Source organism: Nicotiana tabacum, chromosome 6 (genome assembly GCF_000715075.1).
Source record: "Nicotiana tabacum cultivar K326 chromosome 6, ASM71507v2, whole genome shotgun sequence".
NCBI classification, from domain to species: domain Eukaryota; kingdom Viridiplantae; phylum Streptophyta; class Magnoliopsida; order Solanales; family Solanaceae; genus Nicotiana; species Nicotiana tabacum.
In genome coordinates, this window is record NC_134085.1 from 199,378,196 (window position 1) to 199,395,239 (window position 17,044).

The 17,044-nt window shown below is 34.2% G+C and overlaps 1 protein-coding gene across 2 annotated transcripts; it reads right to left on the minus strand.

The window, feature by feature from the left end:
• Positions 1-9,750: 9,750 nt before the first annotated feature.
• On the minus strand, positions 9,751-16,678 carry LOC107806950 (uncharacterized). 2 transcript variants are annotated; one of them, XM_075254452.1, is made up of 11 exons: positions 16,532-16,678; positions 16,267-16,416; positions 15,610-15,675; positions 14,984-15,106; positions 14,286-14,363; positions 13,904-13,969; positions 12,806-12,955; positions 12,525-12,593; positions 11,938-12,060; positions 10,933-11,013; positions 9,751-9,985 (listed from the first exon to the last, which is right to left on the minus strand). In XM_075254452.1, the coding sequence occupies exons 1-11, from the start codon at positions 16,623-16,625 to the stop codon at positions 9,891-9,893; spliced, it is 1,095 nt and encodes a 364-aa protein (XP_075110553.1). In that variant the 5' UTR covers positions 16,626-16,678; the 3' UTR covers positions 9,751-9,890. The 2 variants fall into 2 exon arrangements, with proteins under 2 accessions (XP_075110553.1, XP_075110554.1); XM_075254453.1 differs by lacking the exon at positions 13,904-13,969.
• Positions 16,679-17,044: the final 366 nt, after the last annotated feature.

A 17,044-nucleotide genomic window follows, 5' to 3' on the forward strand; every position in this document is an offset into this window, starting at 1 on the left:
TTCATTGGTGTACTTAATGGGTACACTTTGTCCATGTAAAAGTATTTTTAAGACCCTCTTGGAGCTCTTCCGGAGTTTCAATAAGATTTATGTCACCAACATAAACAGCAAGTGTAACAAATTTTGATGACATTTTCTTTATAAAAATACATGGACAAATAACATAATTTATGTAACTTTCTTTCAGCAAATATTTACTGAGGCGATTATACCACACGCGCACAGATTGCTTTAAACCGTACAAAGATCTTTATAATTTGCTCGAGTACATTTCTCAAGACTTTGAATTATATACTTCGGGCATTTTCAATCCTTCAAGGATCTTCATATAGATTTAGCAAAATAAGTCATATAGGTTAAGAATTGTATCTAAATGGTATGACATCTTCAAGTGTCTGGACTGCTAGTCCGATCCTCACAATCTTTTACAATATTGTGCACTATATTGTATTAAATATATCGTCGACGATCATTTTGTGTCAGTTCCGAAACGACATAACTTGTGGAGATCTCATCACTTTCTTTATTTTCAGGTACCTGAACTTTTTCGGGAGTTTTATGAAATGTTATGTCGTGGGCTCTTCTAGAGCTTATTTCCTCCTCATTTTGATCATTGGTTCCTACTATTTTTCAAGGATTGTTACCTTTGGAACCGATTGGTCTACCACGCTTCATGCGTACAGTAAACTCTATCCTTCAGGGACTTTAATTTTAATAGGAGCATTTGCAGCTAAAATATTTAATTTTGGATCAGCAAATGCTTCTGGCATTCGACTTGAATTATCTTCTAAGTGAGGATCATGATAATTCGATTCATATAGCATATTTTTCAACTGTTTATTCCATCCCCCAAATGTTAGAAAAACTAACATATATCCCCAATCATCTTTGGAAAACATATCTTTGTGTATTATGGTAGAGAAATTAATCATATACCACACAACAAAAGATAATAAAAATATTTGGTTTCTGATCCTAAACCAATTGTGAAGGGAGGACTTATCATATATTGTTGATCTGATGCATATAAGTGATGTTATATGCAATTTAGAAAATCTTAGACCAACACATGAAACTTTGTTCTCATAAGCAATGGTTTAGCCATTAATAGGAGGTATTCAATGCTAAACCAGCTTGGATATAAACCAGCATTATCAAGATGAACTGTCTTGATTTCATAATCTGAAAATTATGCTCTTAATCGAGAAAAGCAATTCCAAATGCCAAACTGCAGGTTGACAATAATCACACATGTAACCATCTCATATATGCACCTATAAGTGGTTCACATGATAGGTGAACGGGCCCATATTCACCTTTTATATATTTCAGAATCAGGGGTCTTAGTCCCAACTTTAGCTGGTATAATCAATTCATTATGAGAACAAGCAACACATGAGAATTCCTGAAGAATCTTCTAGTTCTTTAGTATATGCTTATCTGAATTCTCAAATAGCTCATTTAAAAATGGCAAATGAAAACTTCAAGTTTATCATGTCATGTGCTATCTCTTAGTAAACTTCTGGTTTACTATGGCATAAACTTTTGCTTTAGTAAACTTCTGGTTTACTGTGATACATGATATAGTACAAATTAAAGAATAAGGCGGGTAACTTCTCACATACATATTATTTTACCCCCTATGATTGTGGAAACATGAAGATTATCAATCTTCCAATCATTTGTAGTCTCAATATGATAGCCATTTGTATTAGTAAACTTCAGGTTTACTACAACATATGTTTTGACCATAATCATATAATATGAATGACATATTTGTATATAAGCTCTTCAAGAGCCTTCATTTATTATCCACAATCTAATATTTATCTGGCACTACTGGTGTCATGTATTCTTTAGGCAAACATTTAGCTCTTCAGGAATTGTTGATACATTTTGTACTATCAAATATTGCTCAGACACTGCTGGTGTCATGAGAGAAAATCACAATCAAATAAACAATGTAAAACAATTGTTTAAGCACACGAAAACTCCTCTTCATAATATTTTTCCACTTCAGTAGGAAATTTCAATTGTGTTACTTCTTCAGGAGCAAATTTAAAACAAAATATTGAGTATATATTCTCTCAATTATATTAACTCTTCTGGAGGTGAATTGTAATGTATTCACATCAAGAGTGCGTTCATATTTACCCGACTTATTAGTATTGTCACATTCACTTCAGGGAATAGATTAATATTATCAAAAGTTCTCATCCTTCAGGAAATCGAACATAATTATCTGAATGCGCATTAATCACATCAAATTGTGATGCCTCAACTTATTTTAAAATATTTACTACTACTTCAGGAGCAAATCGAGGTGTGCATTTAATATAGAGAATATTTATGTAGCTTATCTTCAATTGTAACCATAGAAAGCCTAAATTATCACTTCTGGTGATCATAGGCATATACCACTTCTGGTAGTTAACAAAATATAATTACAATGAGATATACGAAATATAACCACTTCTTGTGGTTGTATATTTCTTGCAAACTCTGCTAGAGTTTAAGTTGATCTAATAATGTTATCCGTATTCTTCAAAATGACATAAACAAGATATATTATAGTAAAAATCATTATCAAATCATAATTTTTCTTTATGTACAACAATTACATAACCATACTATCTATTATAAATAACAAAAATTAAAATATTTATATTTCTACAGATTCACCACTGATTACATGACTTGTTTCTCCTTCTGGGAGTGCAAGGTAATCAGTTACATCCAAATGCATGAAGTCTAAATTATCTTCAGAAATAAAATTTGCTTCAACATTTTTCTCTGTCTTCTTTAGGGAGGCTTCATAAATCTCAACCAGGTGTTTTGGCGTACGACAGGTACGTGACCAGTGCCCTTTTTCTCCACATTTATAGCATGCATTTTCTGCATTTGGTGCTTGCACCGCTTTATGCTTTTGTTCCTTCCTTTTCCACTGCTGGTGGTGAGGAGTGTTCTTTGGTGCATTATTATTACCATGATTAGAGTTTCTTTCCCGACCACGACCATGACCACGACTGGGGCTACGACCTTTTCCATGTTTAGCCTGGTGGAAGTTCGGCTTATTCACTTCAGGGAATGGACAAGAACCAGTAGGTCGGCTTTCATGATTTTTCATTAATAACCCATTATGTTGCTCGGCTATAAGAAGATGTGAGATAAGTTCAGAATACTTTTTAAATCCCATCTCTCGATATTGCTGCATGAGCATATTCGAGGCATGAAAAGTGGTGAAAATTTTCTCCAACATATCATGATCAGTAATATTATCACCACATAACTTCAATTGGGAAATAATTCTGAACATAGCAGAATTATACTCACTGATAGATTTAAAATCTTGTAGCCTTAGATGAGTCCAATCATATCGTGCCTGTGGAAGAACGAACATCTTCAGGTGGTCATATCTATCTTTCAAATTATTCCACAGTATGACTGGATCTTTAACAGTAAGATATTCCATTTTCAGGCCCTCATCAAGGTGATGGCGTAGGAATATCATTTCTTTGGCACGGTCTTGATTTGATGCCTGATTTTTGTCTTTGATGATGTCTGCCACGCATCAAGATGAATTTCAGCATCAAGCACCCAAGACATGTAGCTTTTGCCCGATATATCCAGTGCTACAAATTCAAGTTTAGAAATATTTGACATTATTTAGAAAAAGAAAGTTCTTACCTCAGACACTTTCAAAATATTTGCTCGAGATGGCAGAGTCTCGTGTGATAACGTGTTATAAAATAAAGACTATAAAGTAAAGACAAGTATAGATAGAAACTGATATATTATTCGAATTCAAACCGGCGTACATAATGAACTGAAATCTCTTCTATTTATAGAAGAAAGGAAGCTGCTGTGTAAGCTGCTACTACAAGTTGCTGTGTAAGCTGCTATTACAAGCTGCTGTGTAAGCTGCTACTACAAGCTGCTGTGTAAGCTGCTGTGTAAGCTGCTACGCAAGCTGCTGTGTAAGCTGCTACTATACAAGATATGGATAATCTTCTACTGAGAGCAATGTTTATCCATAACGGAGTACTGAATGGATAAGCTTGTTACACTACTAGAAATCCGGGGGAAAACGACCGCAAAAAGCGACCAGAGTTGGTCGCTATTGGGCTAAAAAGCGACCACAGGGGCCTGGTAGCTATATTGATGGTCCCTTTTATTTAGGGACCAAAGTTGGTCGCTAATTAGCGACCAACTTTGGTCTCTAAACTAAATGGACCAATTTTTCCGGATATTGACTATAGAGACCAACTTTGGTCGCTTTATTAATTTTATAATATAAATCTGACGACCAAAGTTGGTCTCTAAATATAAAATACATTTTTTATTTGTTTATTATTAATCATTAAAAAGCGACCAACTTTGGTCTCTAATCCAAATATTATATTTTAAAATCTGGAAACTAGAGACCAATGTTGGTCGCTTTTTTATTCAATTATTTATTTATTTATTAAACTAGCGACCAACTTTGGTCCCTAAATACATGAATTTAATTTATTTTTAAATATTAGCGGCCAACTTTGGTCGCTATATCACCAGAAATTTTATTTTTTTAATGAAATAACGACCAAGTTTGGTCGCCTTTTATAGAAATGTGGGTATATAGCGACCAACGTTGGTCGCTATTCTCCAGAAAATTATTTTTTTAACATGAAAAGCGACCAAATAGAGACCAACTTTGGTCGCTTTTCTGTGTATTATTTTGGCAGAAACTGCCTGTTTTGGCAGCTACACCACCTGCCAGTCATACCAAAACCCTAACAAGCAACAACAACAACAATTCAAACAACAATTCCAATAACAATACCAAACAACAACCCAACAACAACAACAACAACACAAAAACAACATTAAAAGCTACATTAAAACCAAGAAAGTGTAAATTTCAATAGAACTACCAAACTAAGTTAACTCTTATTACAACCCAATGGAAAACAAATTGTATTTGTCTAGTTCAAATTGTCTAAAATTCATTCATTGTTTGGTACATCATTATCATCACCGTCTGATGAAGTTTCATCATCATCACGGTATTGAGAAGGGTCTACTTGTCGATGACGGGAAGAATGATCACCGGGAGCACGGGAGGAACGACCACTTGGAGGACGGGACGAACGAGCACGGGGACGGGCAGCCTCTGGCGATGATGGCCGAGACCGGGGAATTGAAAAAGATCCAGCTAGGAGATTTTTGATCTGCTCTTGCATGCTCTGGCACTGAGCGACCATGCCAATATACTGAGCATCTCTAAGCTTTTCTCTTTCCTTGGACGCTTCTAGCTCGGATGTGAGCTTTGTCACAGTCTCCCGCATAGCGGAGATGCTCTCCCCATCAAGTTGCTCGGCTTGCGAGGAAGTCCCTATTCCTTGCATTCCACACCTATAGCGATGGAATGTCTTAGTAGGAAGGCCGTATACCTTCCCCCATTTTGGACCGCCTGCAGCCTGCGTCCATAGTCTTTCAACATCCTCGGCCGAAAGTTGGAATGGCGCGCCCGACTCATTAGGTGGCTGGCTACGTATGAATTCCTCAGCTTCAACTCTGAAGCGATCCTATAAGAAAAAGTAAATTGAATTAGTATTTCAAAATTTACATAAAAGTAAATGAAAATACTTAATGAAAAGTGAAAACTTACATGTACAGTCGAGGCAAGTCCCTCGACCCACCTTTCTTGATCCGTTTCTTTCTTCTTCTTCACAATATGAGTCTCCCTGAATAGCTCATCTTGGTTCATCGGACGGCCCAACTTCTTTTCCTGAAAACTCATAAATTTTAATTAATAAATAGAATAGATATACTTTGAAAATTAAAATAAATTAAGCAATTACGTACCATTCTTCTTTTTATTGTCCCCTGGCTGACCGCACCTCCAGTGTGCAATGATCCTCCCTTCTCAGATGCGCGAGCTTTCTTTCCCTTTTCGCTCGTCTGTAAGAACTCTGCAGTAAGCCATTGCCTTTGCAAATCATCCCAAAACTCCTGAAGCAACCAGCCAGGCTTCTGGTTCAGCTGTCTAGCTATGGAGAAAGAATGTGACAACCGCTTGCGAGCTTTGAGATTAAAATTTGCAGCCACGTCCGCGCTATACTGGTGTTCCCATACACATTTGCTCTGTATTTCAAAAGTTAAATATTATATGGAAATATCATAAATATAAATAATTATACTGCTTAAAAGAACATTTATACCTTAAATTCATTGAAAATTGCCTCTTTCAGTGAGAATGGGAATTCACGCCAAGACGCATAAGGGGCATCATAAAGCTTTCTGGTTGCTTTGGTGATTATCCTCGTAGTAATATTACTCGGGAGGAACCTGCAATTTAATAAATAAAACAAATTAATATCTTAGTAAAAACTGTACAAAAAAATAAACATAAAAATAACAAATAACTCTTACCCATCACCCTCAAGGACTATGATGATCCTGTCATACTGATCATAATGCACCTCCTCGTCAGTAGCAGTAGCAGCATCATCGTCCGAAATATGTGTATCAGAGGCATGTGTGGAATGAGTAGGGGGGTCAGAGCTACTATCCCGCAAGCGAAAGCCTCCAATAGGTGGAGTCGCTGATGACGATAGATGTGATCCCTGTGACTGCGACATAGCTGCACGGATCGCAAGTGGCTGTGATACTGACTGTTGTGACCCGAGTGGCTGTGACCCGACTGGCTGTGACACTGATGACTATGATCCATGTGGTTGTTCCATGGATCGTTGCGATCCATGTGATGCTGCTGGGCGGGATCCACGTGGTAGTGAGGCAGGTGGACTGTATGTCGGACGCACAATCCGATGGCCCTGTGAAGAAACACCTGGGGTCTGCACGAAGGTGTAGGGCTGGTGATGCTGTGGCAACTCAGTATAGCCATGGGGTAGAGGCTGTGGCGTAGTGATAGGCAAATCAGAAGATGGTATCGAAGATTGATGAGTAGTATCTTCTACCCTCCTCTTTTGCTTCCTAGCCTTTTCTCGACCCCGAGAACCACTACCTTCATTGTTACCTCGACCCTTGCCTGTCATCTGCATAATATAATACATATTTAGATTGAAACATATAAGAAAACTATCTATAAATGAGAGTTATCAAAGAAACCAACTTTATAAAGCTCATCAACGTATTCTTCCTCGTCAGAGAATTCTTCTTCCTCACTAGTTTGAGCTTCATCAGTTGATTCTTCTTCCTCGTTTTCTATAATTCTTACTTCATTTATATCAACTTCTTCCAATATGTGTTCAGGATGTTCCAAATCATTTTCTAAAAGTTCGTCCACTATTTGGTGAACACTGGAGATATCGTTTTGATATGCAACATCCAACACATTCTCGACTTCGACCCTACCTACAGACTTAGTTTTGATTACAACCTACCAATCAGACTTATTCCGCCGAAATGGATAAGGAGCATAATACCATTATGTGCAATTATGAAAGGATCATAGCGATCATACTCCCTCGTATGATTAACCTCAATTATGTTATATTGATTGTGTACTCTCGTACCTCTTGTTGGATTTGGGTCAAACCACTTGCATATAAAGAGAATAATTTTCTTAAATGGCCTACCTGAATATTCTAGTTCTATTATTTCTTTGAGCACACCATAATAATCAATATCTCCAACTTGGTTGCCATCACCTCCTTGAACCCACACCCCACTGTTGTTGCTTTTTTTATTTTTAGAGCAACGCTATATTCGATACAGTATTACCTAATACACTTATACTTAGTGCATAGTATATAGCGTAAGTATATATATATTATATATATAGACACACACGCCCGCTTCGTAGTACTATTCATCCCTTGTATTACAAAAGTGTTAACGACTTACATTTATATTATTTACATAGTAAATACAAAAGTGATTTCTAATTTTGACCATATAGAGACCAACTTTGGTCGCCAACTGTAAATGAATTTAATTTAGCGACCAAAGTTGGTCACTAACAGTACATGAATTTAATTTAGCGACCAAATTTGGTCACTAAATTTTAATCAGATTTATTTATATTTTATATAATATTTAAATTAATAATAAAAATTATTAAACGTTAGAACTGGGTCCCACATTGGCGACCAACGTTGGTCTCTATTTCATTAAGCGACCAACTTTGGTCGCTAGCTTTTGAATTATATTTATTTATATTTTAAATTTTTTTAAATAAATATATATTTATTAAAATATTATAACTGGGTCCCATGTTAGCGACCAATGTTGGTCGCTACCAGTTTATCCTTCAATTAGCGACCAACGTTGGTTGCAAGTTTTAAATTATATATATTTATATTTTATAAGTTTTATAAAATAATAATAAAATTATTAACAAATTTAATGTGGGTCCCACTTTAGCGACCAATATTGGTCGCTAATCTCAGTATATATTTGACCAAGCAAGTCTGACCAGTCCAGTCAACAATTTGACTAAATTTGCGACCAAATAGAGACCAACTTTGGTCGCTAATATATTTCAAATATTTTTTTTATTATTTTCGGTAATTTGGCGACCAACCTTGGTCGCTTTTCTTGACAGACCAAATTTGGTCGCTAATTTTTGGTCGCTTTTTCCCAGATTTTTAGTAGTGTTATAGCCGGTATGGATAATCTTCTACCTAGGGTAATGTTCATCCATAACCGGGTACCGAAGTGATAAGCTTCTTCAGGAAGCTTATTTCCAATAGAGTACTAAATAGATAAACATATTTACGGTGGAGTCTCATATGGATAAGTTTCTTCAGAAAAATTATTTACAACGGAGTACTAAATGAATATCCATAATATAATATATTTATAACATAGATATATTACTTTGACCGTAAAAACTTTAAAAACTAAACTTCGCCACAAGTTTAAATATTGAATCAATCTCACTGCGAAAAGTTTATCTTACACATGAAATGTGATCTTGGGGACAAAATGCTGACAACCAAACGTGCGCAGTTAGCAAAGATGTGGCTGAGGATATGGACGCTCTTCTAATTTTTGTATAAATATAGCGCAGTTTAATCATTTCCACAACGGCCGGATCCTATCCTTTTGTTTTCTTAATTTTTGTGTTTCTCAGGCAACAACTTGTAATAAACTATAGTAGTAATAATAGTAATATTAAATTTTCTTTTGTAATCTTTCGACAGATATTTAGAGATACTGGTTTGCATTATTTTGAGAGCCACATCATTGGTAGAAAAATCCAACAACTGCAGTTTTACTTCTAGTGGTTATTCACTTGATTGGAAGGGATTCTGTCCTGTCGAATATGTACTATCTTGCAATCCGACAACCTTTTCAATCTCCAAATTATGTGCTACTGTCAAGTTGCCGCCGACTATCACCCTGCTCCTTTGCCCATGATCGTTTGTTTAGTTATCAACAATATCATACCGTTCAAAATACTGGACAATAAATTAATGCACAATGTTACAAACATGACAGGTGAGTTTTTCCTCTACCCTTTTTATTCTTTTTAGTAAAGCGATCTAATTAAATTAATTTTTTTTGGAACCATAGAAAACCCGCAGCCGTTACAGTCTCTGCTGCATTCAAACTATACAGAGGATGTAAACCGCACTAGATAAGCTCTGTCCGACAGGGTCAACCCAGAAGGCGTTGAGGGGATCAATTCAAATCATCTGTATGGATGACCGCCCTCCAAACCAACTGGGTCATCCCGAAGAGTTAATTAAATCAACATTATTCATGTACTAATTAAATGTAATAGTATCAAAAGAACCAGCCCATGTCATTAAAAGAATAGAGAAAAAAACAACTGAATCTCATATTCTCAAAGTTGTTATAGAAGGAAATATAATTCTTTCAGCAACTTTTATTTATTCTCACCACCACACCTACATAAGCTCCTGTATAATTACAATCTATATTAAAACTGGGAAGATCGTAAATAATAGCAAAACAGTCAAAGCACGAAAACTCCTCGAGCTGTTGGGGTCCTTAGGGTCACCACTGGATCCTGCCAAAGAGAAAACATCTTTTATCACGAAACGATTTTTTAAATCAGCCGATTAATTTAGATTTGCACCGAATAAAGTTATTAAAGAGAAAAACGCTTCTTGCAAAGATTTTTTCCATTTTCTATTCGAGTGATTAGGCTCATCAGTAATACCTTTTAATCGTGAAATAAAATGTTTTTCTGAAGATCTTTTTTCCTCTCCCCCTCGCACCACCAAAAAATAAAAACCATATTGACTAGAAAAGTTTTTAGATGTCTTTTCTGACACTAACCTTGACTCTGTCATTGACAGGATAACAGAGTGAAGCAGATGTCATAGTTTAAATTATATAGTGCACCGTTCTAATTTCAATTCGGTGTTTCCTAACCCTTATTTGATTGAAAAAATAAACGTGAAAATTGCACAAACTAGCCAGTTTTCGAATTGGTAATTGAAAAATAGCTAGCATTTGTAAAGTCATTGACACCGAAAGTTCCAGCATAAATATGCTGGATTATGGACCTTCTGCGTATATACTTCTAGCATATTATGTTGGAATTCCAGCACATAATGTCGCAAGCTCATACGTAAAAAATTCGAACTCCGTCATATTATGATGGAATATTTTTGGATTTTTAAGGGTAATATTTTCAAATTTTATCTTGACATGAAAAATGACTAAATTTTGATTAATTTTGAAACTATGATTATTTTCTAATTACCAGTTATAAATCTGGTTATTTCTGATTTTTTTTCCAAAATTAACTTGACCCATTAAAGGCCCATATGCCACATGCCCATTCCGTTCCAGGCCCTTGTAAGAATAATCAAATAAAAAACACTCCGAGATTTTCACACACTCAGTCACTCGATCCATGCTTATTCCCCCACCGAATAAACAAAATAAAGAATAATGGATTGTTATCTAACTTAAATATGACTAAGAAAGAATATTAATTTAACTTACCATCCCCTGGAGGCGGAGGAGGTACAAGGTTCAGCTGGTGACCACCCAGCTCTACTCCTTTACAATCTGCTCCAAATACACCTGTTTCACTCGGGATCATTAGTTATGTATGGGAGTGGCAAACGGTCGGGTCGGATATGGTTTGGGTCAGCCGGGTAATGAAAAACTAGATAATTATTCGATCCAACCCATATTTAACACGGATAAAAATGGGTTAACCGGCGGATAATATGGGTAATCATATTATCCATGACTTCTTGAATATGATCACTTTTAGAGAATTCCTAGTCTCCCAAACTTGAGAAACCCCCAATTTAAGGTTTTACAAATGTAAAAGTTAAATTCATTGGTTATCCATTAGTTACCCATTGGTTAACCATTTTCTAAATGATAATATGGTTCTTATCCATATTTGACCCGTTTTTAAAAAATTTATTATCCAACCCATTTTTAGTGAATAATATGAGTGATTAACTGTTTTTTTAACTATTTTGTCACCACTAAGTTATGTACTTAAATTTTGGGTGTTAACGAGAAAAATGAAATACTTTCGTGTATAGACATGGTAGATAGCAGTGAAGCCACATGCAAGGAAAAGAATTCAACCTTGGCCAAAAAGTTGTACTTCACAAATCTTTTTGTTTAAATATAAAATTTTGAATTCCCGTGAAATAAGAGACATACATGTTCAAATCTCAAGAGTGATATTTTTGTATTTCTTGAATTCCAGTGCCAGAAATTCTAACTCCGCCACCTAGGGGCTTATTTAGAATAGAATCTATGGGTTCATCTGAACCCATAGGTTTGAGGTTTGGCTTAGACCTTGTATATTTTTTGAAAAAACTAATTAAATTAGTACAAATAATAGATTTTGAACCAAGTAAATTAGATGAGATGATAGAATTTTAAATCTGAACCCATAAAATTTAAATTTTGAATTCGTCTATATTGCCACCAATGGCGGAGACTCGAGAATAGAGAATTGGGTTGGAAGAGAGAACTCACATTTATTGAGACAAGGTAGCGTAGGTATATCAAACAAATTTTCGGAGCCTTCATTGCACTGGCAGTAGTGTTGCGTTCCCTTAACTTCACATTTACCATTAGCACACAATACTAAACTGCAAGCTGTGAGAAAATATAATAAGAAAAACAAAAATGGATGGATTTACTTTGTTTTATTCGTCTTTAGTGTTCATATAACAAAGCTACTTAACAAAAATACTAAAATATACATAGTTCCGTCATCAATACGAATGAGGACATTTGTATGGCGCATTTTATCATTTTAGTCCTTGTCAGAAACTATTTATATTTAGTATATATATATATACAAAAATTATACAAAAAAATCTACACTTTTCCAGCTATTATTTTGAGAGCGGTTATACAGTGTCATTTTTTCTTTAAACTTATATAGTCTTTTTCACAAGAAATTGATAAAATATAATATGGGAAATGTTTGTATGATCATTCATTTTTTTCTATTCAAATTATAACGGATCATTTGAAATCAAGTTCCTCAAACAGGGATACGACTTTTGTTGGAAAAAAAATAAATAAGGAAACGCTGCGAGTTTAATGGAAATTACGGTCAGAAGTGTTAAAGGGTGCTGGAGCTGAAGGTAACGAGGGACTCCCACAACCTAGATTGAGTGTACCTGCAAATTCATAGCAACCCTATCATTAACTGATATTGGAATCAAAGGCGGAACTACCGTTGTAGTTATGATTTTGGTCGAACATAGTAGTTTTGACTCAAAATCTATAATTAGATGGTTAAAATATTATTTAATACGTAAAACCTAATAAGCAAAAAATATTGTGGTCCAAAACTCAATGTCAAAATATTCTAAAATGGAAAGAGACTCACAGTTGGGAACATTGCATGTAGGAAAAGTAACAGGGCCAAGTTGCATTTGTGTCCAACCAGGATCGCAAACGCATTGGAATCCAAGTCCCAAAAAACCTCCTCCCTCTACGCACTTCCCTTTTCCACAGTCCACATGTTCACATGCTCCATCTATTCATCAAAAAATAAAAGGATTATAAGTTTGAGTCTCAATAAATTTTATTGAATTAAGCACGGCCTTCTTAGTCCTAGTTGGTTAATATATTAAGAAAAGGAAATATTTTATTTTTTATTTTTTTTTACGAAACCGACCAATTTTAGTTGGTTTTCTTTGGCGCAAAAATACGGAAAATTATTTTTGAGTCCCGTGAAATTTATTTTTCAAGAAACCGACCAACTTTGGTTGGTTTTTAATTTAAAATAAATTAAAATTAATATTAAAAAAATCGATCGAAATCAATCGGTTAATTCGGCCGGTCATTTTAAAAAACCAATCGAATTCGATCAGTAATTTTATTTTTTTAATAAAACCGACCGACATTGGTCGGTTATTTTCGTGCAAAAATATAATTAAAGAGTATAAATGAAATAAAAGACAGTTTAAAAACAAAATGCACCAATGGTCTAGTGGTAGAATAGTATTCTGCCACAATATAGACCCCATTTTGATTCCCATATGGTGCATTTTTAATTACATAATTAAAAAACCGACCAACTTTGGTCGGTTTTTTGGGCAATTTTTTTTTTAAATTTAATTGATCGACCAAAGGTCGGTCGGTAATTTCCGACCAACTTTGGTCGGTATGCCCTTCCGACCTTCAAAATACCAGCCACACGTTAGTGGTCGCGTTTTGGACGGTTATTGGCTATTACAGGCCTATTTTGGTCAGTTTTTTTCCGAATTTCTAGTAGTGATTCCCCTAAAGATAAATATAGTTGAATTCGAAATTTTAATATTATGGGTTCGGAACTAGTGGTTGAAACACTAATTCCATCACCTTATTTGAGTTATGTGTTTATAATTCAATCATTTTAACAATTCTAATAAATTTTACACAAATATATTTAGGTTTAGGCAAAACGTTATGAATTCATATGAGAAGAAGTTCTTTGACTTACTATTTAGGGAAGAGAGATGGGATTGAGGACTTTGGTGTGGACCATGCACGACTCCTGATAGAGTTTCTATTAAGTATTTGGAAGATTAATCATTAAATAAGCATATATACTGTAGTAAAACTTACAAATCAAGGTGGAATTTTCTAAGACGACTTTGTTGCATTTCCTATTCAATACGGTTTTAACTTGTGTAAGGACTAAGGAGCCTCGGTTTCACCCAATAAAAAGTTTTCGTTGTTTTGCCTCCTATTTTTAAATTCGGCCAATGTTTCTAAGAAAAATTTAATACTACAAATTCATTTTTTTTCACTATCGGGAATATAAATGTTTTAAACATATTTATATCACCTAAAATTAAGAAAACACCATTAGATTAACATACCATGCCCTGGAGAAGGAGGGGGTGGAATGGTAGGCTGGGGACTCAACGCCACTCCTTTACAATCTGGTCCGAAAACGCCTGTTCCATTAAGAACTATTTATTTTAGGTACTCAAATATTTGGTGTTAAAGAGAAAAAACAAATTAGTTTCAAATATAGTGTTGAACGCATGGTAGACACTTGACAACAAAGAATAGAGGTGCATCCATTTTTTTTAGAGTTGATAGTATGATATAATTATCATGTACTCTAAGAGATCAGTGGCTGAGAAATCACAATTTAAATTATAATGTTCACAAAGCTTGAATCTCCATAGCCTTTTTATTCTTTAAAATTAATTACTCCCTCGGATCTACTTTAATTGATTTTTAGATCTTTTTTGTGGTCCACAATATTTGATTTTTTAAGATATCAAGAAGGAATTAACTTCTTTTTTTCAAAATTGCTCTTGGAATAAAGAACATATGAGTATTTGTTATATTTTCAATGAACAAATCAAGATTAATATGGTGAATTTCATTGTTAATTAGTAATGTTAAAAGGTGATTTTCTTAATGTATGAAAATTAAGTAACACGGATTGGACGAAGTATTTGGAAAAAATATACAAATTATTGTTCATATGGTAAATTGGTGTTTAAGATTTTCAATTTTTTATTCTTGAAAAAGGGAGAGAATTGGGTTGGAAAATGAAACTTACATTTATCAAGGCAAGGTAGCGCAGACATATTCAAGTATTGGGTGGAACCTTCATTACATTGGCAGTAATGTCCCGTTCCGTTAACGTGACATTTTCCATTACCACACCATACTAAACTGCACGCTGTGACAAAAAATAAAAAAGCAAACAGAAATACAGGTTACTTTGTGTTATTCGCCTTCAAGTGTTCATATAACAAGTTACTACTGCTAGACGAAAAAACAAATGCAAATATACAAAATTACAAACTTTTTCCTTAACACAGATTTTACAAAGTAAGTACTACTAGTATAATAATAAGTGATCAATTTCCTTTTAACACGCTCATTAAGAAAAATGTTAAATCTTATATAAAAATACCTAGTATGACTAAACTGCCCTTATTAAATATTGGTGACATAGTTATAGTGAGGAGTGAGAAAACTTTTTAGGGATATGCACCTAAGGATAAAAGAGTAAAAACAAATAAAAAATTTTCTTAATTACCTAACTGGACACTTATTTTCAACCAAAATGAAAAAGTAAACTGATCACTTATTGTGAACCGGAGGGAGTACCAATTAATTAGGGGAGGGGAGGTGGGGGATAGAGAAACGTTGTGAATTGATAGGGACAACGGAAATTACGGTCTGAGAAATTAGCTGATGGAGGTGGCGAGGGTGCCTGAGTCCCACAATCGAAATCGAGCGTACCTACAATTCACAGCTGCAAGTTATTGAGATACTAAGCAGGCGTTTGGACATAAAAAATGTGTGAGAATTGAAAAAAGTAATTTTTTTATTTTAGTTGAAAAATAGTATTTGAGAATTAAAATTGTGTTTGGACATGTATTTTACTTAAAAAAATATTACTATTTTGTGAGAGAAAAACATTGTTACTTAAAAAAGAGGTAAAAAAAAAAGCTTTTTCTAATTTGAAACTCATCTTCAAAAATTTAGTTAAACGTATAACCAATCATTGATTTGAAAATAGTTTTTGGAAAAAAGGAAAAAACAATCATGTCCAAACGGCTCCTTAAAAAAACCTATTTCTTGGGAGATTAAGGTATTTTGCCGAATATAAAAAGTGTTTTTGAGGAGTATTAGAATTCTGCTGTGAAAAAACTATAAACTCGGCCCCATAAACAAAAGAAAAGTAAAAGGCAAAAATATATTTTAATCAATAATTTTTATTTCCAAAACTATCTCTTATTGACTAGGAAAGAGAAATCAACAATAAGGCAAAAATATTCTTATCAATAATTTTAATTTAGAAAACTACAGTACATATGAAATGAGACTCACAGTTAGGAAAATTGCAAGCAGGAAAACTAATAGGGCCAAGTTGCATTTTCTTCCAACCAAGATCGCAAACACAGTCGAATCCCATTCCCAAAAAACTTCCTCCCTCTACGCATTTTCCTTTTACACAGTCCACATTTTCACATATTCCATCTATTCAATATTCAATAAAACATTAGTAACAATTATCTCACAAGCTTAATATCATTACTCAAAATATATATAGGATTGTAATAAACTACAACAAATTAAATAATATCATTTATACCTGCAGATGTAGTTGCAATATTAAATATGGATATAATGATGAAAATGCCGAGGACTACGATATTGGGAGTAAAACCCAAGTTGTAATTTCTCATATATTTTTTTTCAATTGGGCTGTCTATCAGAGATTGATCAGCAAACTTTCATCTGTTTCTTCCAAAAATTCCAATATTTATAGCAAAATTTAGCGGCCCAATAATCCGCCGCATGAGGTTATAGATGTATTGGATTGACCACTGAGGCTTTGAGAACCTCACCTAGTTTATTGCCCCATTTGAAAGCTACATTCTTCTATTTTCTCCCCTTAATTTTTTAATTTTTGTTTTTTCCAGGTGTAAGGGAGCATTTTTCTATGATATGAAATTTGTCCCATAATTTATATTCCTCTTCAATTTTCAGTTTATGATACTAAGTTACTTTTCTTAATTTTACTTTACTTTCTTCACCGTTTTGTTGTTTTCTCATTCATATTGTCACTGCCTCCAAAATATACCCTTTGATAGTAGTCAATCAC